Source organism: Mytilus galloprovincialis, chromosome 8 (assembly GCF_965363235.1).
Source record: "Mytilus galloprovincialis chromosome 8, xbMytGall1.hap1.1, whole genome shotgun sequence".
Classification (NCBI taxonomy): Eukaryota; Metazoa; Mollusca; class Bivalvia; order Mytilida; family Mytilidae; genus Mytilus; species Mytilus galloprovincialis.
In genome coordinates this window covers 46126002-46152245 of record NC_134845.1, presented here as the reverse complement: position 1 = coordinate 46152245, position 26244 = coordinate 46126002, and the positions used below count along the sequence as shown (strand labels likewise).

Sequence of the window (26244 nt, the reverse complement as noted above, 5' to 3'; positions counted from 1 at the left end):
GTCTTCAACACAGAGCCTACACAGCTCACCGATGAGCAAGCAATAAAGGGCCCCAAAAAAGACTAGTATAAAACCAGAATCAATCAGAATATATATAGTTGCATTTTCAAATATTTGTACTATTTTCAAACAACTGTACATGTGTACAAATGTTGAATATATATGCATACAATGGGAGGTTAGACTGTCAGACCACATCACATTAAGTAATGTGTGTCCTATTTGGTCCCAGCTCTCTATGACAAATTAAGTCTCAAGTAAAAAAGATTAGAAAAAGGGGAGAGGGCAATTTTTTTTTATATCTGTCCAAGTCTACTTATTATTGTCTTGTAAGGTATCTTATTATTAATTTTTAACAAATGTTTTGTTTTCTATTTTGTCAAGTAATATACATGGTAAAGTACATTTTTACGGTTATTCAGAACAGCTGGTGGTATTATTTCATTGAATATTATTTAACAACAAAAATATATTCACCAGCTGGCAGAAACCATGATGTTGACTTAGTTTATATTTTTATGGTGACATAAGCTGTTGATGATTCATGTGGTAGTATTAACACAAAACAAAAAACATGGGTTAAATTTCCTAAATATGTTTACTTTATGTAGTTTTCTGGGTTCCAAAACATTAAATTGAGAATGGAAATGGGGAATGTGTCAACAAATGGGTAGAAAACAGCCGAAGGACACTAATGGGTCATCATCACACCAAGAATATCTGCTACCTGGGGGCAGGATACAGCTGGCTCCTAAACAAATTGAATACTGAGACAGCTAATATCTGATTGAGGATTACAAACCTTAAGCTTTGTTCTGAATTACATAAATAGAATTCCAATATCCATACTTACTATACTGGTAATTAGATAGCAGTATAATCCACTGGAAAGCTGTGAAAATTCATCAAATGTTAAACTTCTACAATGAAAAAGGCATCAAATCACACTTTAGTCTAAAATTCTCATCTCTATTTATTTCAAATGGAATTTTGCATTTAGGTTCATTGAAAATTAATTGCTCTGTTAAGACTGAAAGGACAGGCTTCCTTTTGCTTTAATGTCCATCAAAGGAAATGCACAATTATTTCCAGCAGTGGTCAGTTTTCCTTCTGACCCAACACATGACCAGAACAATCTTAGCTTTCTATGACTTTGTTTAATAATAAAGTTTGAACAATAGTGTTGAAAGTTTCCTCCTTGTTTCTAATTAAAACCCATGTTTGACAGCCCCTATCCTGCTGGGCTAACTTAATTGGTAGATTAACCATAACCAAGAGGACAATTAATGCTGTGTCAGTTATGACCACTGGTCAAGCCAAACTGACCATGAATATTTTAATGACAGTTTTATTATTGTCTAGCACATCTGCTACAATCAAAGAAATATTTGTGGTGGGTTTTTTTTATTGCAAATGCTTGGATATTTAAAGCTTTTGCCATAGCAATTATATTTGTCAGTTTGTTTTCAACTTATGAGTTGGATTATCCCTTAATCTTCTGTTGACGCTATTTAAACGTTTTTCAAAAAATAGGAACTGAAAACTTGATATCAGAATGCAGCATTAAAAGAAGAACAGCTTTTTCCAAAAGAAGAATAGATTTACTTGTAAAACATGTAAAATTTTCTGTAACAGAAAAAAAATTAATAATGTCGACCGTTTATTTATTTGTGTTCAAGTAAATTTATATATTTCAACTAATATCAAGGTCAATATGTTTAACTTTTTTTTTACCCTGGTTTCTGAATAGTTTTTGAACTGTACTATTTTGTACTATATTAACTAGAGGACCACATAACCTTGTTTAATTAATGAACAGTCAATATGAACTAGTTACTTTTCCTTTTCAGTTGAAATTCATTCAATTTTCTTATTGATTTTTGAAAATAAATTAGATAGAAACATCTCTAATCCAGTTAAAACGTGTACAATGATTTTAAATGTCACAAACCCTTAGTGTTTAGATGCAATAAATCTAATTCTGTCTGAATTTACATTGACTTTATTTTGTATAAAACCATTCCTCAATCCTTCAGTTCCACTTAATGAATTGAGAAATTATGTCATTATTAGGAAGATTGCATAAAATCTCAATTGATTCTGACAAAGAAACTGTGACCAAAATCTAGGATGAGATATTATAGTAAATCCATTAGACTCACTGACAGAAATAATTATTTTTTGTAAATTATTGGGCAGACCTTTTATCAAGAGGCAGATTATGGTTATAATTTATCCATCAGCACTATTTACTGAGACACCTGAATTGTTGACTGAAGAAAAGATTTTTTTTTTTACCTGAGTCGTTAAAGAAAAAACTGAAACCCTTGAATAGGATATACATCCTTTTAAAACTTACTTAAAGTGGTATGGGTTTTGTTCATTGTTGAAGGCCCTTAGTCTTGATTTATTTGTAAGGGCCGTCAACAATGAGCAAATAATTGGTACCTTATTTGTTAAATTCTTCATCAGTAAGTCATTTTTATAACAATTTACTATGGGAGTACTTATTCTGTACACAGGACTGGCATGCCTATTCAGGAAAATCCTCATGTTATCACCAAAAACTGAAGAAAATTAAAGCATAATATGAATTGCATGCAGAAGATGGTATAGTGATTTTTTTTTTGGTTCCAAATGAGGATAAAAAATATTCCCCTCTCAGGTAGACACCAACTTGGTAGAAAATTTGACTGATTATAATTAAATTGATATCATATTATTCTTTATGATTGAAGACCTGTTAATTGGCTTGCATTAGACCTGAAGGACAGGCTCTTTTTCTAATGAATTTCATTGATTGAGTTGAGGCTTCAGAGTCTTTCTTCCTATTGTGTAAACTTTACTGAAATGCTTGCTTGCAGCTGACATCTTTTAGAATTATTATTGATTTAATGTTTACATAGCTGTCACTACCAGTTAGTTACCTCATAAAACAATTTCAGTTTATGTTGCCAACTTCCTATTCTTCCACTATTGTGACTGTCAAAACCTCATGGTTGCTTTATCAATTCACTATTGTTCTTCAGAAATTACTGCTCAAATGTTAACTAGCCCTTGAAGAGCTAAAGAGTTGAGATTGTATAAGCAGTCCATTGTCTTTTAACTGAAAGGCCTTAGAATTGTGCCTTTTGAAAAGCTTAATGTACTGAGACTCTTTATTCAGAGCCTCAGTATTGTGTGTGTTAATAAGACAGTCCACTCTCTTAGAACCTCAGAATGGCTCTTGTCAGAAAGCAGGTTTATCAAACATAGAGATTCATGTTTTCTTTAATTAGAATATCAAATGACAGTAGCTTTTCAAAGCCTTTAATTAACCCTCTTCATTCTGTCACTAAGGAAACCAATATTTCTTGAATTTCAATAAAACTTTTCAAGGCTTCTCATAATGATATATCAGTATTTTCATTTCAATAAGGAGATGTCACACAGGTATAATTACCAGTAGACAATTATCAACCTAAACCAAATGAAAAAACATAAAATTCTTTATTGAAAATTTAAGTGCCAAAAAAGAAGAAAAAAATTGACACTTTTAAGACTAAGACATGTTCACAAATTCAAATGGCAATTTCTTCTTGTGCAGATTAGCCAATGTCTTTTATGGTGTCAGCTAAATATTTGAGCCTGTTCTGGTTAAACTAAAAGGCACCTATTATTCTGCCAAGTTTAATACATGCTGTGTCAACAGTTTGTCAGTTGTTAACAGATTAACCAATAATTAGTAAATTAACATTAATTGTTAAAGATAAATAGATAAACAATGGTCAGAACATTCTTCTGGCTAGACCTATCAATAATTTGGCAATTACCCAGTCATATAAACAGTTCTGAAGTACAATGCTTATATTGTTAAATGATTTGGGAATAACAAAGTCATTGATACTCAATAAATACGTAACAAACATACTGATATCCAGATTAATTCTTGGGAATGACAGATGAAATTGTTCTTGATATTTTAAATCTCATTCTCTACTGTAGAGCCTTCAGTCAAAAGGAACTGTTGCAGTTAATTATGTTTTTAGAAGAGCTATATGCATTATTTAAAAAATTTTTAATGAAAACTGAGGCTTTGGTATTGTACTAACCCTGTATTTATCTTTTTATAATAAAATACTGTATAGCGGGAGTAAAATTTCACGATTTTCATTAAATAAGTTATACGAAATATTTTGGCGCTTATTATTTTGATGGATTCCAAACTTTTAAATTATCAATACCTTTGCATGTTCACTTTTAATTTGGCGGAATGTAATTTGTCTATTTTGTTCTATCCATGAAATTTGACGGAATTAAATTTGTCTATTTTGTTCTATCCATGAAATTTGACGGAATTTAATTTGTCTATTTTGTTCTATCCGTGAAATTTGACACCCCTCGAAAATAACCCCATATACAGTATCTTCAGAGCGTCACCTTGTGTCAATCAATACCATATAAGAGAAATTTTACTTGTTATAAAAGCATCTTCTGTCAATACTTCCAAAATGACCTTGAGGTCTGTAGACATATAATACAGATTAAATTGCAATAAAGCTAGATTCTGTAGAATATAGTAAATATAAGATTGACATACCATCTAGAATGGAACATAATAAAAACTGTGGGAAACCAATTTCTTTAGTTACAAGACCTATCATATACAATTGTATTCCCATGTTCAAGTGATAGAAAGTCAATAAAAAGTCCAGCAATGTAATTGCTAGTGGTCATTTAGACAGTAGCCACTGAGACGATTTGTAAATCTCTTATATCAATTGACCATGTAATTTGTGTGGTCAAACATTGATATGTGATCTATGATGAGAAAGGGTCATTTACTGAGAGTGGTGAAGTAATTACTATTTGATAGGAGACTCACTGACCGATCAAGTGTCATGTTTTCCAAACGGCTTCTAAAAGTTCAGTTAAAATACCATTTATATTTGTTTTTCCAAAAGAACTACTTCAGTAAGATTATATTTCTAAAGCTTAAACTTCATATATGAAAACTGAAATTAGTTTCAACTGAGAATCAAAATTTTTAATCAAAACATTAGTTATATAGAAATATTTGTATACCCTATATGCCTGAATCAACAAAAGCAATATATATAACAAATTATTCCTGTCAAGATGCAACCATGGTTACCTAAAACCATCACTTGACCATGGTGTAAAGCATATTCAACCATGGTTTAATTGACCATGGTCATCAATGGTTACCATGGTCAAGTATGGTTTTCCACTTTTGTGACCATAGTAATAAACCTTATACACTCACCATGGTCAACAATCTCCGTAAGACCATGGTTGAAAACTATTGCACATAGACAGGGGAAATTTATAAGCATTTATTATATCTGCAAAAATAGTGGTCGTAATAATTGCACATTCTTGTATATTAATACTAGTATTTGAAATGTGCTGAACTCTCTATGTGTTAAAGAAAGTCTCATTTTTGTTGCAGAAAAGTGCATTTATAGTTTTATTGCAAAAAAATAATATTAAATTTGAAATTAAAACGTTAAAAAATTATACTCACTCTTAGACACAAGAAAAGCCAAGCCAAAGTTAGAACTTTCAGTTCATAGTTGTGTGTTTATTTGATTTAATACAACAAGTTGTTTGCATTGAACAATAAATTATAAAAATGAAAAGCTAAGATAAATAGTTGAGTTAAGGATACCTTTCCCGTCCTTTGATCTTATATAAGCTGTATGCAAATGTTGACATAATTGTATGAATGGAATTGTCCTTACATATTGGACAGACCTTTTCAACAGTTGAGGTGACCCAATAATTTGAACTTAAAGTAAATACTGAACATGGAAATAAAGAAAAGCTTTGAGTTGTATAGCTTTGAATGAATGTAAAAAGACCCTATTACAACCACCTGTTATATTGGTTTGAAGGTTGCATTGATTGGTGTTTAACATCCAGTGGCAAATATTACATTTTTTTAAATGTATATATGTTGATGTGCATTTTCCAACCATGGTTTAACCATGACCAACCATGGTGTAGTATAGATGATTGACCATGGTGTAGTATAGATGGTTGACCATGGTGTAGTATAGATGGTTGACCATGGTGTAGTATAGATAGTTGACCATGGTGTAGTATAGATGGTTGACCATGGTGTAGTATAGATGGTTGACCATGGTGTAGTATAGATGGTTGACCATGGTGTAGTATAGATGGTTGACCATGGTGTAGTATAGATGGTTGACCATGGTGTAGTATAGATGGTTGACCATGGTGTAGTATAGATGGTTGACCATGGTGTAGTATAGATAGTTGACCATGGTGTAGTATAGATGGTTGACCATGGTCTCAAAGGATGAAAATCCATGGTGACCATAGTTGACCATGGTGTAAAGTACATCCAACCATGGAAAGATATATGAATGGTCAGCAATCATCAGTTTGATCATGATCAACCATTGTTTGACCATGGTAATCAATGGTCAGCGATGATAACATGATGGTCAACCAGTGTAGCATTTTGAAGGGGGAGCCACTATTCTGTAAACAGATCTGAAAATACACCACAAAGTAATAGCAGAAAAAATCTTATTGGACAGGCTGATGGTCGACACATGGAACAATTAAAATGTTGACTAAATTAGGATATACATAATGAACATTAAGTGCAGTTAACTTGTTGTTATGTTGGTACTGAACCCAAAGATAATCTCATAACACAACAAAAAACACATGACAGTTGTCAATCAGAAATAGTTCATAAAAATTCAAATGAAATCTAAGTATGGAAGAAGTTTTAATACATCTTTGAATGCCTTTGCCAGAATAATAATTTTATAAAACTAAATTGGTTCAAACATTATTAAAAAGTAAATGTTATTTTTAGAATTCTTTAATCTTTGTTTAATCTGACCTATCCTAATGTCATGATTATTTTACTTATACTCGCCTACAGACTTATATGGGAATGTGTATAGGATTTTAAGACAAGGCCAGATTAGGGGTTCTGAACTCTGATTTATGAAGACTAAGCTTTTATTGTTCTTGGCCTTAACACATTTTCAAGGCACCAAGGTTTGAATATACCGTTTCTATTCTACTGAGGGTTGCAGATAGCCACTTAACCTTTGTCAATACCTATCGTAATGCCTATTCCTTCCAAGTGGCCTTTAGAGTTTATTAATGGTTTAATATAAGATTTATATCACACATATTTAAAACCACTGAAAGGTTTAATAATGTAATAAGATTTATGGTGGTCACTTTGGAAGTAATCCTGGATTAGAATGAGGATTAACATTCTTGTTATGATAAGAACTTTAACTATCAGAAAATCAAGGCTTTGTCCTTGGTTATGTTTATATAACCTTTTGGAATTTAGCCTGTTAAACTTTTAGTACCCTTTTAGTAACGTTATTATTATAATTGTTATGTATTTTTATGCAGAACTTTTACAAGTGGGGTCTATATTGGCAGAGAAGGTTTATGTCACCTTTAGAAAGTGACCTTGGCGTTAAATGACTAATATTCTTACTACAATACTCAGGTACCGCCAAAAAGATCAACTTCTTCCATTGCCTTAACTGCAAGGTGAAACAAGCATAACCTCCCCCCCCCCTAAAATGAAAGTGTCTTGTTTCTCAGTAGATCTAAAAAAAAAATCATTTATTAAAACCTTAGAGGGAACTTTTGAAAATTAGTCATTTAAAGTCTCATTTTATAGGTGAAAAGGAAAAAAATGGATTTCCATCCCATTACATAATTTAGGATCCATGCAGCTATATCTATTAATTACTCATGGACTTTTAAAGTAGGTTTTATTGCATACTATTTTTCTTTATTGGTATTGTCCTGCAAACCCATTAGACAATGTTTATTTTTTAGTTCGTTTTGTGTTATCCATTATGGGTGTTGACTCTAGGCAACACAAAACAACCACTGTCTGCTATATATATACTTTAACACCATTGAATGAGAAAAGACATTAAATTAGAAGTAAATGATTAAAATTGTACCTGTTAAGTAATTTAACAGGTACTTCAATGTTGCATGTCAAATAAAATGTACATTTCTATCAGTACCTATATGTAATTAACATGCTGTTTCCTGTAGATCAAAGGGTTTTGTACCTGTTCAGGTGATCAATACTCGTCAAAGGTAAACAGGTGTAAAATGGTGTTACGTAATCTTTTGTTTGACAAAAAAAAGGGGGCATTATAAATCGGATTATTTGTTATATGTAAATGATATCTTGATTAAACTGGATGTTCACTTTCCCACAATGCTTTTCCAACAAAGTGTTAAATTGAGCTATTATAAAGAGATAAAAGTCAAGGTTTATGAAGCAATTGTCATAAATACTTCATGAAATTGTTTTTTTTATTTTTATGACAAAAATGGTCTGGTAAATCTCACCTGTTTTGTTTTATTAGCTTTATAAAGTAGACTGGGCTCTTTTTAAGGGAATTGATGGATGGAGAATTAGAAGAAAGTGCGGTGTGGAAAGGAAACTCAGAGAAATGGATAAAATTTATAATACTTATGATATCATGTTGACCCCTGTGAGTCTAAATTGTGGTCTGCAACATTTAAACAAATGTTAAAAAGCTGCATTTTCAAGCTTTGAAAGCTCTAACATGGATGAAACCCAATTTGAGGCAAACAAAAATCTATAAGAGACCAATATTAGATGAAAAATATAATTGGATTATTTCTTTTCAATTGAAAAAGGAACCATCTCACAGAATTTCCCTTGATACTTTCAGACACCTAACTATTACCCTTTAATCTGCTTGAATCAAACAATATGACTGGATTTAATACAGAAATACATTGGACAATCTTCTTTCATTTCCCCATGATGATTGTAATGTAAGACATATAATTATTGCCATAGACTGGATTTGATTTTAAAACACAACCGACAATCTTCTGTCATTTCATTTTATAATTCCATCAAAATAGTCATTGTTTTTCTTTGATATAATGAGAATTATAATATCAGGTTTAAAAGATCAAAGGGTTTCTTACCTGTCAAGTGTTTAGTATAGGTAGACAGGTGTAAATCTGTGTTACATAATATTTAATACCAATACATAACAGAAGTAATATATTACTGGGTAAAATATCAACTGTTCCATGAAATTAGCTATTTGTAAATCTTAGATTTTAGTGTTACTTGGATGTTGAATAATTGTTGGAATTATAAATGAGAATTTTGTGAATTTTAGAATGAGATTTGACCTTGACGGTTGTTTAATGAACTTAGTAGTACAAATGAGAATTCTGGTTAAAATATTGTCGAATTTTAAGTAAGCCATTTTCTAGTAAACAATTTCTTTTGCAATAAAGTGAAGACCCCAGTAAAAGGCCTGACTTTTTGGCTATGCAAGTAATAAATTGTTATGCCCCACCATCTTAGGAGGGTGCGTTAAGGGTTACCTTTGTCTGTCTGTACCTTCTTTACATCCATTGGTCTGTGCATACACCACCATAAGATTTCCATTCTTTAACTTTAAGTTTGCCTCATTTAAATGGTATGACATGTAAACTTGATGCTTAAAACCACAAATCACTGATCAAGTTTGAATCTGGGTGGTGTCACTGTTACTCTTTCGTTATGTCCCTTTCGAATGTTATATATGAGTTGAAGTGAAGCATGGTCGTCTATTATCTGTCCCATGGACACTTTCTCCATTTATTCAACATTTATGAGTAGGAAATGTTTTTGTTGGAGGAAAAAATTATGCTATAAAGCAGTATGGGATTAAGTGAAGTTTACTGTATAAGTGTACAGATCTAAGAAAAAGAAATGAACAGGTATAGCAAGAAAGAGAAATGAACAGGTATAGCAAGAAAGAGAAATGAACAGGTATAGCAAGAAAGAGAAATGAACAGGTATAGCAAGAAAGAGAAATGAACAGGTATAGCAAGAAAGAGAAATGAACAGGTATAGCAAGAAAGAGAAATGAACAGGTATAGCAAGAAAGAGAAATGAACAGGTATAGCAAGAAAGAGAAATGAACAGGTATAGCAAGAAAGAGAAATGAACAGGTATAGCAAGAAAGAGAAATGAACAGGTATAGCATGCATGATGGTTCATAGTGTTTTGCATTGCATGTTATTTTAAATTATTTTCAATAGTTTAACCATTTTACTTGTGGTTTAACAATTCAGCACTCTCAGGGTTCTCCCACTGCATTGTGAACCAGAATACAAATAACCACTAATAAAACTATAACACTGCAACTGCACTCAGCAGCATGTCTCCTTTTATTCTCATATGAAAAGAAAATGATATAGTCGCTTTGTTAATTATTAAGTTACATGTATATTTAAATATCAAATATCTACTTCAGTAGCTTTGTGAAAATAATTCTCCACCCACTGTGACTGAGTGTATCCATTGGATTTCATCTTTCAGCGTTTAATCACACACTCCGACACAATTAAGACTGAGGCTCGAAAAAAAAATTCTGCATCGAAATTACAACTCTGCCAAAATTATGTCATTTCACCAAATTATATTATCCAAAGTCACCCCTAAATAACCTTGATTCCTGAGCCATATAGGGAAAATAGTGGAATATTATGCAAGGCATTACTTAGGCAATTCTAGACTTTTATTTTATATGTCTTAGTGTAAATGAAATAAGATCAGGTGATTTGAAACTCATACCACTCCACCTTTACAGTAGTTTTAAAATGATTAAATTGTTATTATCTTGAATTTTGCATAAAAGTTCAAATTTATGTAGAAAAATGTGCTTTTGTCTATCTTAAACCATTATATGGTTATATAGCTAATCTTATATTAGTAGACATACTGAATCAAGTATTTACCAACAGGCTCAGAAAATCATTTCTTTTAAAGGACTTGCAAGTGGATAAAAGGTGTATCATTTGAAGTCTCTTAAGTATTTACTAACTAAATCTTAATTCTGAATATAAACAAATTGTGATGATGGGTATGACAGTTAAAGGTCTGAATAGTTTGTTGAAGGATTTTAATAGCTGATCCTGAATTTATATTGAGCACACCTACTTGAAGTTTGTAACTGAAAGGTAATTTCCCAATGTATAAATACTAAATTTGCATATTGCAACTAGATTCTCTAAATGTCTTATAATGAAAACAAGAAGTCTTTTCTATTAAATTAAACTGAGTTGCAACTATTATGAGTGGCTCCCAATAGATAAAGAAAAACTGACACAAATAAAGTGTTTCTAATAGTAATAATGGTTTGACTTCTGTGGTGATCATATTCTAGCACATAAATATTGTATATTATTGACCTGAAAAAGTGTGTTACAGGTCTTGATGTAACTCTGAAGTCCTCCTGTATTAAGTTCATCCAGTAATTAAATAACAACCCCCTAAAGAATCTGTTTTGTATGAATACATTCTGAGGTGTGAGACAGACAGATCTATTGAATATAGCGAAAGTCAGACCCTCAAGTCCATTTACAATTGTTTGAGTTCTGTTGATTTCAGACTGTCATACCGGTATATAATTACTGATCAGAATGCTGACTATAACTTTAATTTCATTCAATATATTTAGCATGATATAAGGCATAATGTATTCAATTTTTATATGTCACATACATATTGTACTTTCTAAAGAATTTAGTTATGAAATTTATAATCTATTGATGATATAAATGTCACAGAAGAAATTCATAATCATAAAGACATCAGAATTAAACAGGATAAAATGTTGTTATAATAATAAAGTGAAGAATGTTGTAATTATTATCCCACTTTTAGAACTATCAGTTACAATATCTTGACAAGGAAAAGAAACTATTAAATGAGATTTCAATCAAAAAACAAATTTAGGGACTGAAAAAAACATGACCTTGAGCGTTGATCTTAACTTTGATCTTGCAAAAGTGATTTAAAGTGATTTTTGTGTTGGGTGTTTGTTGTTCTGCCTAGGTGTGCATGACAACTGATAAAATACCTAGAAACCATCTTTATAAATGTCTTTTCACAAAGAACATTAAACTGGGTGCTTATCAGAATTCTGCCATTTGAAGTTTATATTGATGTCTTCATGAAAGCATAAAAACTTACATGGTTTTTGTGTGGAACTTCATACATGTATGGTTATTTATACCTATCAAAAATGAATACCTATATAATTACTTGAACAAGGATCTTTTCAGAGTACCAGGATATTGAAGCAAATAATACTCTCACCCTAATGCGTTAGCAAAGAATCTGAGAACAGACATCTTTAATATTATTGAAGCTTTAAGTTTGTATCGTATCAAAACTTCATGCTGGATCTTTTAAAAGATTATTATAACTTTTTTTTTTCTTTTTCATGACTATGTGGAAGTTCAATTTCAAATCTTAATTTACCTTCCACATTGGAATCTGGACTTGTATATTTTTTTTATTTTTGCATGATGTATTCCAAATAAGATCCCAGTATGATTTTGATATCCAGCATTTAATTAAAATAGATGCAGACTGAATTTGTTCCTACTATTCTGTAAAGTGATCCCTCATGTAGAATAGGCATTTTGTCAATAAATAATTACTGTTTCAAATAAAAATAACCAAATGAACTGTTAATGGATCCAAATTTCAAACCTAGTATGTATTTTGTACTTATTTGAACCAAGTTATTACTGTATCTTCAGCAGCTCTAAGATTCATATCAATGTATGGTAAACTGTCCATATTTTTATAATAAATGATTTTGAAGTCTAAGTATGCACATAGAATACCTTTGCACAGGCCTACTTGAAATAATGAATGTATATTTTTTGGGGTCCTTTTATAGATTGCTGTTCAGTGTAAGTCATTTTGGAAACCTTTATAGCTTGCTGTTCAGTATTTGAGCCAAGGCTCCCTGTTGAAGGCCATACCCTAACCTATAATATGTACTCTTTCATTAATCATGTGACTAATTGATGGAGAGTTGATACCAAATCTTCCTCTTTATTTATATCCAAAGCATATAATACATGAGTATATTCCCAAAATCATTGACTATTTAATATGAGTATTTATTTTTACTGGTTTGTTATCAGGGAAAATTTGTTGAAACCATCCTCATTGTTATTAATGTTTCCTTTGTTTTTCAGACATTAGCCGTCCTGAACCCACTTAAACAAGCAGATCACACCATCATGCAGGACACAGACTTGGCAGGACCCTTGGTGTTTTGTTTAGCATTTGGTGGAACTCTTATGCTGGTAAGTCAGCTGTGAATGATCCAATTTGAAGCTGTCTCACTTTGGTCCCTTTACACAGTCAAAATGATTTTGTACTTAAAAAAGAAGATGTGGTATGATTGTCAATAGGACAACTCTCCACAAGAGACCAAATGACACAGCTGATAGATATTTCTTAAATGCTTTTAAATGTTGATTCCTTTAGGGACTACACATCAAAAGATAGATGTAGGATAAAAAAACTTAAATCAAATAGTTTGGGTTGGGGGGTGGATTAAAATTCTGCAAGTTTTATATATCTAAAATCGATTTTTACATATATCCCTATTGGTAAATCTATTTCTCCCAAATTAAGTTAAAGAGGGGGGGGTGGGGGGGTTCAGTGAAAAAACTATGTGAATTAAGTTTTTTATCCTACATTGAACTTTTGATGTCATCCCTTATATTATTGTTGGTTGATTGACTGTAAGATTTCCAATATTTATAGGGTTTAAAAAAAAATTATAAGAAAACATGACTTTTACTGATTTCAAAGATAGTCTTTAGTATGTTGTAATATTTCAGTTATTAAATGTGAAAATTGATGAACTCCTGACATCTTTAATCTCTCTGTAGATCTTAAGATGAGATGAAGATGTACAAAACAGTACTAAGTTGTTAAAAAGTCATGTATTGAATCAGCTGTTGTGTTTTGTATACTGTCGGTTCTCAGAGTGTTTATGTTAATGGTTTTCATTTTTTGCCATTATATCATTTTGTTTAATTGTTTAAAAGTCATGTATTGAATCAGCTGTTCTGTTTTATATTCTGTCTGTTTGTCTTTTAATGGGTTTCATTTCTTGCCAAGACTTTATGTCATAAAATTGAGAATGGAAATGGGGACTGTGTCAAAGAGACAACAACCCGACCATAGAACAGACAACGTACAGCAGAAGGTCACCAGCAGGTCTTCAATGCAGCGAGAAATTCCCACACCCGGAGGCTTCCTTTAGCTGGCCCCTAAACAAATATATATACTAGTTCAGTGATAATGTATTAATTTGTTTGCTTTCAGAATTATATGACTTCAATATCACTTTGGTATCTTATGCCTGTCTTTTTGCTTAGGGAGCTACCATTTGATTTTTATGGGGGGGTTAGGATGAAAAATTTTGTCCTGCCTTTTTATTTTTCACTCTATTCGGTCCTGCCTTCTTTTTTTTTTAGTTTATCCTGACTTTTTTCTTCCCCCCCCCCACCCCATAAAAATCAAATGGTAGCTCCCTTACTATTTTTTATTTGCTTTTCTAAATTTATATCATCACATGCAAGAAAGAGTATTTAAGAGGTAAAGCTGAATTGGATCAAATTTAGGTCAATGCTTTGAAACTAGACCCAGTTTTTTGTATACACTCCAAGGGCACCTGACATTAAACAGATCTGTTAAAACTGTGTTATCAAGTGAAAGACAGTAAACAATATATGCAAATCATGTGTTTTTTATGAAATTTACTACCAACAACATGATTGAGGTTATTTTTACAACTCCCTGTAGGAAGTCATGCATTTGCATCAAGCATATTGATCAAATTGGGCAGTGTTCAAAATGTGGTATTATATGAATGGAATGGATCCTGTATCAGAAGATATTGATTTTTAACTTTAGAGTATACAATGAATAACTCATTTACTTATTTCTAGATATATTATTTTTCATTAAAAGCATTTCATAGGTTCCTTTAAGTGAAAAAAAAAATAAAATTGTATTGCATAAACTTTAGGATTATTATTCATGTTTTCCCCTTTTCAATGGTGCCATTGTGTGGTTTGGTTTGTGCATGTGGTTTTAGAATGACCTTCATTCTTAAAAACAGCATTCATCTTCTCTTTTTTACATAACAATTGTAAATATTGATATGGGTTTCTTTGTTTTTATGATGAATTATAAAGTTCGCAGTGTTCATAAGTTCTGTGTATTACCTCAATAACCAGAAGGGTTAAAGTTTGCACTTGTGCATTGCTCTAGTTAATACACCTATGACGGACGAAAACACTTCTTAAAACTGCAATGACTCACAATTTTTTTTGTGTGATTCGAATACTTTTTAGCTCACCTGGCCTAAAAGGCCATGTGAGCTTTTCTCATCACTTGGCGTCCGTCGTCGTCGTCGTCGACGTCGTCATCGTCGTCGTCGTTAACAATTTTTCAAACATCTTCTCCTCTGAAACTACTGAATGGATTTGAATGAAACTTAGCATGATTGTTCCTTAGAGTATCCTGCACAAAGTGTGTGCTTCGATTTTTGATCCGTCAAAAAACATGGCCGCCGTTTCTTAAAATAGAACATAGGGGTCAAATGCAGTTTTTGGCTTATATCTCAAAAACGAAAGCATTTAGAGCAAATCTGACGGGGTAAAAATGTTCATTAGGTCAAGATCTATCAGCCCTGAAATTTTCAGATGAATCAAACAAACCATTGTTGGGTTGCTGCCACTTAATTGGTAATTTTAAGGAAATTTTGCAGTTTTTGGTCATTATCTTGAATATTATTATAGATAAAGATAAACTGTAAACAGCAAAAATGATCAGCAAAGTAAGATCTACAAATAAGTTAATATGACCAAAATTGTCAATTGACCCCTTTAGGGGTTATTGTCCTTTAATGACAATTTTTCACAATTTGTTCATCATATTTGCTAACTTTAAAAAATCTTCTCCTCTGAAACTGCTGAATGGATTTGGATGAAACTTAGCATGATTGTTCCTTAGATTATCCTGCACAAAGTGTGTGCTTCGATTTTTGATCCGTCAAAAAACATGGCCGCCGTTACTTAAAATAGAACATAGGGGTAAAATGCAGTTTTTGGCTTATATCTCAAAAACGAAAGCATTTAGAGCAAATCTGACATGGGGTAAAAATGTTCATTAGGTCAAGATCTATCAGCCCTGAAATTTTCAGATGAATCAAACAAACCATTGTTGGGTTGCTGCCACTTAATTGGTAATTTTAAGGAAATTTTGCAGTTTTTGGTCATTATCTTGAATATTATTATAGATACAGATAAACTGTTAATAGCAAAAATGTTAAGCAAAGTAAGATCTACAAATAAGTCAATTTGACCAAAATTGTCAATTGACCTCTTAAGGAGTTATTGCCCTTTAAAGACTTTTCACAATTTGTTCATCATGTTGACTTACTTTAAAAAATCTTCTCCTTTGAAACTGCTGTATCAATTTCAGCCAAACTTAGGCTAAATGAGTTTTAGAGTTTCAGAGTATATAGTATAAATTTTATATTTCATTTCCTTGTATGTCAAGAAACATAGCTCCTATGGCTAAAATAGAACATAGGAGAAAATGATTTTTTTTTTGCTTTTGAAGAAAATAGGACGATTCAAAGAACATTTAAATAAATTGAAAAGCCAAAATAATCATTGATATGAGATTAAACCAAAAAAATTCAGGTGAGCGATTCAGGCTCTTGAGAGCCTCTTGTTTACTTAATTACTGATTATTAATGTTGTATTATGTTAGGATCATTGGCTGTTGTCTATCATGCTGTGCCAGGCATAGTCTTTACTTGTGCTTTGAAGACTTACAGTTGGAGATTGTGGTTGTTTTGGTTTACCATTATACGATTTAGACATCTTACTTGTCCACACATTTTTTGCTATAACGTAGATATACCAGTTTATACATTGAAATTATATATGATAATTGATCTTTTAAGAGGTTACAATCTGATCCCAGAAAATAATGAATATTTCATACATCAATCTTAACACAGGGTGGCAAAAGTTTATTTAGAAATAATGTCACAATCAGAGTAGAATATTAACGAGGATCTGTTTATGACCTGACAGATTTTACATAACAATTTTTATGTATGGAATTACAAAATGTGATCTTTTTTTCTTGGGGGAAGTGGGTAACTGGTGCAAGGAATGGACAGTTCAGTGGTGGATTCAGCCATTTTAAAAAGGGGGGGTTCCCAACACAGAATAAAGGGGGGGGTTCCAACTATATGCTCCCATTCAAATGCATTGATCGGCCAAAAAAAAGGGGGGTTCCAACCCCCCGGAACCCCCCCCCTGGATCCGCCACTGCAGTTTTCAAATGTTACTAGAAAATATTGGGTATCTGGATAATTCTGATCCAAAGATGTATTCCCTGTTTTTATGCATGTCCCTTATCATGCACTTTATGTTGTTGGGATGTTTGCACTCAGCATGAAGCCTAATGATATATGCAGCAAAAAACTATGACATATGAGTATGTCTGATAGTGAAGATTATAAAAACTGGTAACCATCTGGCAAACAAGATAGATAGAAGTTCTTCTGATGATGTTTTAATTCTAAAGAATTATACCACTGGGAAATATTATGTTTGATAAATGCAGATTTAGTATGGTGAAATTCTCTCACGTTTGTACAAGGCAAGGAAACTGAGATAATTCACTAAGTGCAAACTGAAAATGAAAGAAATAAAAACCCAAAATATAATTTGAAATAAGGGAACCCATGCTTTGAATCAAATTGATATAATAGACAAACAAAGAATATGGGGTACCCATCCATGACACAAAATCAAAACGTGCACAACAAATAAAACACATGAAAAGCAAAGGAACACCGCTTATATTGCTGTTCTTCCTCTCATAGTCACAGTGAGGCCATATTATTTATTTAATACTTTTAGTTACAGTTATATAGGGAGTTGTAGTTTAATGCCTGACCAAGTAATATTAACATTTACTCATACTTTTTCAGCCAAGAGTGTTAGTTACATCTATACATGCAAATGTATATTGGGATAATGAGTTTTGTTACATTTCGATGTTTGAATTGTATACTGGTAATACCAAAACATTAAAACATTAAATAAACAAGGGGAGATGGGTGGTGAATGCCCAAAGCACCTGTTTATGAATGTATATTAATAACTTTACTTAATATTAAATTTTATTTTTCAGTCTGGAAAGTTGAGTTTTGGTTACATCTATGGTATTGGTGTAGTCGGATGTCTGGCCATGTATACCCTACTGAACCTGATGAGTATGACTGGAGTGTCTGTCGGCTGTATCATCAGTGTGTTGGGTTACTGTCTCCTGCCAATGGTCATCCTCTCATTCTCTGCTGCTTTGTTATCTTTACAGTAAGTATATTTTTGAAGCTATTGAAATCAGTGTAGGGTTTGCCAAACCTATTCAAAACTGGTACAAAATTGACTTAATTAGTTACATTTCAACCAAATCTCATTATAATTAGCATCACCTGAAACAGCTTTTGAAGGTCTGACAATTTCTGTACCCGTACTGTGCATGTATTACATTGAATTCAAGGGTATAAAAAAAACTCCACAATTTGTCCCATCACTCAATCATGAATCTGATGTATAATGAAAGTTGTTAATTAAATTTTTCTATGTCTTTTGGTCTCTTGTGGATAGTTGTCTCATTGGCAATCATACCACATTTTCTTTTCATATATATTGTAATAAGTGGCAAAGTTCATCATTTGTAAGTTCATTGGTAGGAAATGAATAAGAACAAGTATAGATCAACCCCAGAACAAACTTCTTATGAAGTGAACTACTTATAAAGGGTCATTTGGATAAATAAGAATGAAGTTTAGTTGTATGATCTACTTATCAATGTAGACTTATTGTATATATACATTAAATACAGAAAAATCAAACAGCTGACCAAATAGCTCCTACATCTTGACTTTTAATATTTACTGTATCATTATTATTTTTGTGGACTTTGCTGGTATAGGTGAACCACAAGTTCAAGTGTTCTTTGAAGTACAAACTTTATATTTCAAAAAGGCTTATGTACAGATTTTGGTAAAAGAATAAAATCAAGTATCCCTAACATAAAGGTTTTCCTACAATCCACAAAAAAAGCGACAACAAAAATACCTTCAAAGACAAGATATGATGATTTAATTTTGAAAGGCTGAAAAGATTTTACAAAGTTGGAAGTAGAAATGTGCATGTTTCAACATATATAATGTTGTTGTAGAAGACAAAAAACGTATAGGAAGTATAGATTCAGATCTACTATTAACAAATTTAGTTGATTTTCAAGGCAGTCATGATAAATTGTAACAAAACAAATTTGAAATGAGAAAAACTTAAAGCACTCTGTGCTTAATATGATGAAAACACCCATTCAAAATGAATAAATAGTATTGTGCTACCAGTTTAAACAAATAACAACACAATCACTCATTAAATTAAGTAAATACTGTGCATAAAGTGTCATAATTTGTCATATTATGAGATTAACAAGATATTGTGACATCATAACTGTCAGACATGATTTTATATTTATTTGGTAAACATTTATTAGGCAGTAGAATTCACATGGCTTTGAAAGAAAGGACTTAAGATTTTTAAGCGTGAGGGAGGGCCAACCAATGTTTTTAATCACAAGAACTTAAACATTTGTTACATGGAGCAAAGTGTTCATATTGCAAGGGAAATAACTCAAAATAATTTGGAAATTATGAATATTTAAATAGTATTCATTATGATTTTATCTTCCAGGAATAGACTTCTAGTATTGTATAAAATAAATCATACGGGTGTGTTACAATGTTAACAGATAGACTGTTATTTATAAAAGATGAACAATATATAAATCAATATTGTAGTTGTCAGAAATCAACATTGTTAAGTAACTAGTTTTTGGGGACATTAGATAAAATTTACAATATTTAGTACACAACTCTGAAAAATTGTATTAATTAATTTGAACAAATCTTAATACCAGAGTTCACGAAAAGCGGTGGTCCTCAGGATCTTACCACCAAAACCAAAACACAATTTTAGTGTTTTTCAATAGAATTAATAGTGAAGACCAGCAGATTTTCCTCAAGGACCACCAGGGAAAAAAAGTTTTCACGAACCTTGTCATACTACATTTATTTCATGTTTTATTTTTCAGGGGTATGCTGGGTATATTGTTTACAGTCTTAGCCGTCATTTGGTGCAGTGCATCAGCCTCCAAACTTTTCGTATCAGCTTTATCTATGGACCATCAACAACCACTAGTTGCCTATCCATGTGCTTTGGTTTATGGAGTATTTGCCTTGTTGACAGTGTTTTAAACATTTAATGATGAAAGCAGACTTTACCAAATAACATTGAACAAGATTTTGTCTGATTATCTGTGCAATTTAAGAGTAAAAATGTTTTAACGATAGAGATTGATATTTACCAGATTACTTTTTATGTAGAGTTTGAATACTTATTATTGAACTTTTACATTTATTTAGGAAAAGTGTAGATTTCGTAGAAAATAAAAAGATTTACAGGAAAGATATGTTATTTGAAGATTTGTCCAAATATTAATATAATAATGACCTTGAAGAAAACTATATATCTTTTTTAATATGTACGCAGTTTACTAACATGTCCTCAAAATTTTGTGTCTGGTTTTTGAAGTGATATGTATTTAAGATTACTTTATTTATTTTATGACTTGTATTGCTTTCAAAGCATATTACTTAAATTGATTCATTAAACATATGCCTAACATTATTTTTCCTTCTTTTTTGAGTTATTTCTCCAATATCCCTATGGATACATCATATATATTCAAAAGTCATGGAGTCCCTGATATGAAAATGTGCACAACTAAATAAAATAGGATGAACATAGAAAGTGAAATTATTTTGTCTACTTCCAGAAAATCCAACACAACCAAAGGCTGAATATGGACAATTATAAATCCTGTATTTTAGAGAGTTTAGGTCTGCCCCTTATAAAAGTTGGAAACCCTACAGTTTCTGTGCTGTCTGGTGTCCCCGGTCAGTTGTTTCAGTTGCTTCATCACTGTTTTCAAAATTCTTGTAAATGATACCAATGAAATTTGGTATTGAACTAGCTTTAAAAAATTACAAGTTCTCTAAGATTGGTACTTATTGTCTTTTGTTTATTCATTTTTATGACAAGAACTGATCTATTGAGATATTGAAAAGATCCCTTTCCAACTGGTTTTTACTGTGTTTTTACCTGTTTTATGTCCATTGTTATTGTTTAAATCTAGCTAATGGTTTTTATACGACCGCAAAAATTTAAAAAATTTTGGTCGTATATTGGTATCACGTTGGCTACATCGTCGTTCATTGTCGTCCGAAGACATTTGGTTTTCGCACTCTAACTTTAGTAAAAGTAAATGGAAATCTATGAAATTTAAACACAAGGTTTATGACCATAAAAGGAAGGTTGGGATTGATTTTGGTCCCAACAGTTTAGGAATTAGGGGCCAAAAAGGGCCCAAATAAGCATTTTTCTTGGTTTTCGAACAATAACTTTAGGATAATTAAACAGAAATCTATGAAATTTTAACATAAGGTCTATGACCACAACAGGAAGGTTGGGATTGATTTTGTGAGTTTAAGTCCCAACAGTTTAGGAATTAGGGGCCAAAAACAGGTCCCAAAATAAGCAATTTTCTTGGTTTTTGCACAATAACTTTAGTATAAGTTAATAGAAATCTATGAAATTTTAACACAAGGTTTATGACCACAAAAGGAAGGTTTGGATTGATTTTGGGAGTTTTGGTCCCAACGAATTAGGGGGCAAAAGGGGCCAAAATTAAACTTTGTTTGATTTCAACAAAAATTCAATATATGGGGTTCTTGAATATGCTGAATCTAACCATGTATTTAGATTTTTAATATTTAGGACCAGTTATCAAATTGGTCCACATTGAGGTCTAAAGGGGCCAAAATTGAACTTTATTTGATTTCATCAAAAATTGAATTCTTGGGGTTCTTACATATGATGAATCTAACCATGTATTTACATTTTGGATATTGGAATACCACAAAGGGATGGTAAGAATTGTCTTTGGGAGTTCTGGCTCAAACCGTCAAGGAATAAGGTGCAAAAAAGGGGGAAAAGGGTTTCCAGGTTAATGGACAATTACTTAAGTACAAAACATAATTTAAAAGCAGTGTAAGGTTGGTAATTGAAACTCATTTTAATTGCTCACCTAAACTGCTCTTAAATTATGTATATTGGAAATTTGACAAAAACTTTGTTATTAATAAATTTCATTGGAAATTTGCCAAAAACTTTAGTTTAATGAACTTCATTGGAAATTTGCCAATATAAAATGTTGCATTGGAGTTATCTTTCCTTGTTCAGAATAGTAGTCAAATCAACTTAAATCATGACTGTATGACATTTTATATTTTATGATGTATTTAAATGAGTAGTTATTGTTGAAAACTCCATTAGAAATTTGAATTGAGATCCTTTTTGGAATAAGGGAAAGGGGGAGGTGAAAAAAAATTGGTGGGGTTCAATTTTTCTTATTTCAGATTTCAGAAATGAAAAAGAAAATTTCTTCAAATATCAAAGGATTAATATTCAACAGCATAGTGAATTGCTCAAAAGCAAAAAAAAAAACATTTTAGGTTCATTAGACCACATTCATTCTGTGTCAGAAACGTATGCTGTGTCAACTTTTTAATCACAATCCAAATTCAGAGCTGTATCCAGTTTGAATGTTGTGTCCATACTAGCCCCAACCGTTCAGGGTTCCACCTCTGCGGTTGTATAAAGCTGCGTCCTGCGGAGCATCTGGTTACTTTTGATTTTTTTTACAATTTTTCATACGTAAGCATATTACAGCTTAGGAATTTTCCATATTTTATTCTAACAACCAATTATAATTTCAGACAGAAAGCCTTAACAGCTGTTTGAAATAACCAATTAAATTTTATGCATGGAAGGGTTGAATAAAAAGTGCCTTCCATACAAACTTAGCCTCCCCCTTTTACATTTATTACTGGAATAAACTTAACTTAATGGTATGAGTTATGATCATTGTTGAAGATCAAACCTTGCTATATATTTATTCATATTTACATCATCCTCCATTGGTCTTTATGGATACTAGCAATTGTCTCATTGGTAATCTTGCCCAATGAATCCACATCTTCTTAATTTTATCATGGAAGATCATGGAAGTATTATACATGTACTGACAATATCATACTTCCATGATTTTATATGGACAATGCATCTCATTTCTCTTGAAATTTTAGTTTTAATTTTATCAGATACTATGTGTTTGGAAATGAAGGACCAAACAACCAATGCACATGGATTACATTACGATAATTAGTATATATGAGGTTTCATATGCAAAAAGTTTTACAAATATGAAAATCCTAAATATTACAATGATTTTTCCTTCAGTATATTTTTTTACCAAACCAAATCTCATTCTTGTGGAATTTCTGTTCTACTGATACTGAGATGATTGGTGGGTTTATCATATGATGCAGAGATGACAGAAACAAACTCATGACACAAACTCACTTCACATACTTAAGATGCACTTTTATTGATGTTCTTCATCTCAAAGTCACAGTACATAAAGTAATCATTCAATAGTCATTTTGTATTTTGTTTCTAATGATATATTAAGTTTTTGTGATCTTCTTAATTTGACCATAATTATTCCTTATCATTAAGAGGTTTACATTTCTGACTGTACCCTCATTTTCATGCCTATTGGTTATATCAATGTTTTTATTGGTACATTGAGTAATCTTGAAGACTTCTGTCACAAATCTGTGCACTAAAAAAATGGTAACATGAATCATCAAAATACTGTACTCCAACCAACCAACCAACCAACCAACCAACCAACCAACCAACCAACCAACCAACCAACCAACCAACCAACCAACAGTATTACACTTGTGCAACTCCTACCATGTTACACCTGCACATGTACGGTAGAACAACTTATGTAATCTGCTACATGATAACATACTGAACAAATTTAAAAAAAGAAAAAAGTGGGCAACATGTGGAAAAGTTGAGAATGAAGACTTTGTTTGTATGGTTGAAGCCTTCCTTTTGTGTTATGATCTTTCTATAAAGTATTTGGCTTTAAGACTTTTTAACTTAATCTATCATGTGACTGTGACAGTTTTTCATATGTGCAGCATGTTCCAGTATTAAAAGAGAATGTAAGAACTTTTTTTGGCTGCTAAAATTGCAAAAGTACTTAAAATTCTTCAAGTCTTCTATATTGTAATCAGTGCTGTGTCCTAAGATAAAGGATCAACTGGTTATAACCTGGACACAAATAAAATGTCCTAAGATAAAGGATCAACTGGTTATAACCTGGACACAAATAAAATGTCCTAAGATAAAGGATCAACTGGTTATAACCTGGACACAAATAAAATGTCCTAAGATAAAGGATCAACTGGTTATAACCTGGACACAAATAAAATGTCCTAAGATAAAGGATCAACTGGTTATAACCTGGACACAAATAAAATGTCCTAAGATAAAGGATCAACTGGTTATAACCTGGACACAAATAAAATGTCCTAAGATAAAGGATCAACTGGTTATAACCTGGACACAAATAAAATGTCCTAAGATAAAGGATCAACTGGTTATAACCTGGACACAAATAAAATGTCCTAAGATAAAGGATCAACTGGTTATAACCTGGACACAAATAAAATGTCCTAAGATAAAGGATCAACTGGTTATAACCTGGACACAAATAAAATGTCCTAAGATAAAGGATCAACTGGTTATAACCTGGACACAAATAAAATGTCCTAAGATAAAGGATCAACTGGTTATAACCTGGACACAAATAAAATGTCCTAAGATAAAGGATCAACTGGTTATAACCTGGACACAAATAAAATGCAGGAAGATCATGTTAGACCTCAAATTCAGCCATTTTTTAAAAAGAGGTTCCAACAACAAGCATTGACCATAAAATTTACGGTACCAATTTTCTTGCACCAGATGCGCATTTCCACAATACATGTCTCTTCAGTGATGCTCGTGGCCAAAATATTTGAAATCCAAAGCTTATATAAAAGATGAAGCGCTATAATCCAAAAGGTCCAAAAAGTATAGCCAAATCCGTGAAAGGAATCGGAGCTTTGCATGAGGGAGATACATTCCTTAATTTATAATAATTTCTAATATTTAAAAGTATTGCCAAACCCTGGACTCCCTGGATCAGCCACTGATTCTTCAAGATAGTGAAATGTCTTTAGGGGGTACATATTCAAGCCTATGTAAAATGTTACTAACAAGATTTTAAAATGAGGCTTTTTCAGAATTTTTGCATAATTCAAAAGCTATTAAAATTTGTTCAGATAAAATTCATTGGTAGAGAGATGATAATTTTTGTCAGGCTATTTTCCTGACTATCAGAATTGTTTTGTAAAAACATTGGCGATTCCAGGAATTTTCATGAGTGGGGGTACTGCCTAAGAGGGGGCCTGCTGAAGTCATGCTTCAGCGATTCCCTATGTAATCAAACAACATAGGCGAATCCAGGGGGGGGAGTGTAATAAAAAATTGGTTGATTATTAAGGGACTCACTAAAGCCCTCCCTCCCTCCCTTCCTTATTAAAAGTTCTGGATCCGCCGCTGGTGTAGAAAGTCCCTGATCAAAGTTTGAATTTAAGTGGTCGACATGCCTTATCTCATATCCTTTTAAGAGAAGTGGCCAAAAGAACTGTATATTCCAATCTCTGTTAAAAAAAAAAAAGTATCATCCACGTCATTTTCCTTAATTGACTCTGTCCTGTGCATTATTTTTTTTAAATATTAATAGGGTGCACAAAGTGTCCGTCAGTCTGGTAGTCCGTGATAGGTTGGTCTTTTTCTAGATTATTTCAAATAAAAGGAATCACTTCCGGGTGATAGTCTTCTTTGTATTTGCATCCGGTTCGGCATCCTTAGAAATAGTTCCGAACAAAATAGGCCTCCAGTAATTTACACATTTGCAATACTTCCACAAGAAAGTGATCACTTTTTTTTTCCGTCAACGAAATGTTTAAATCATCAAAAATAGAGATAATTGGTATCTACGTCATTTTAAAAAATACTTCAATGTTCTTTTCATCTATTTATTTATTTTTAAAATGGTTTTTAAAAAAGAAGGTTTAATCGAAAAAGGTCACTTGTAATTTAATTAAGAAAAAACTAAAATAAGAAAGCCTTTCAACAAATCGTCCTTAAAAAGTGTCCCGATTTTTGATACACCAACGCGTTTCAATGAGATCAGTGGAAGGAGGCAAATGT

At 31.9% G+C, this 26244-nt stretch overlaps 1 protein-coding gene across 2 annotated transcripts in view; it reads left to right on the top strand.

The window, feature by feature from the left end:
* The window catches only part of LOC143042046 (protein YIPF5-like), an 81355-nt gene extending 60666 nt beyond the window's left edge, over positions 1-20689 (top strand). For both annotated transcript variants that reach the window (XM_076214285.1, XM_076214286.1), the window contains 3 exons: positions 13072-13182; positions 18116-18297; positions 20096-20689. In XM_076214285.1, the coding sequence (XP_076070400.1) occupies positions 13072-13182; positions 18116-18297; positions 20096-20258 (456 nt within the window). In that variant the 3' untranslated portion in view covers positions 20259-20689. The remainder of the gene's footprint in view (positions 1-13071; positions 13183-18115; positions 18298-20095) is intronic.
* Positions 20690-26244: the final 5555 nt, after the last annotated feature.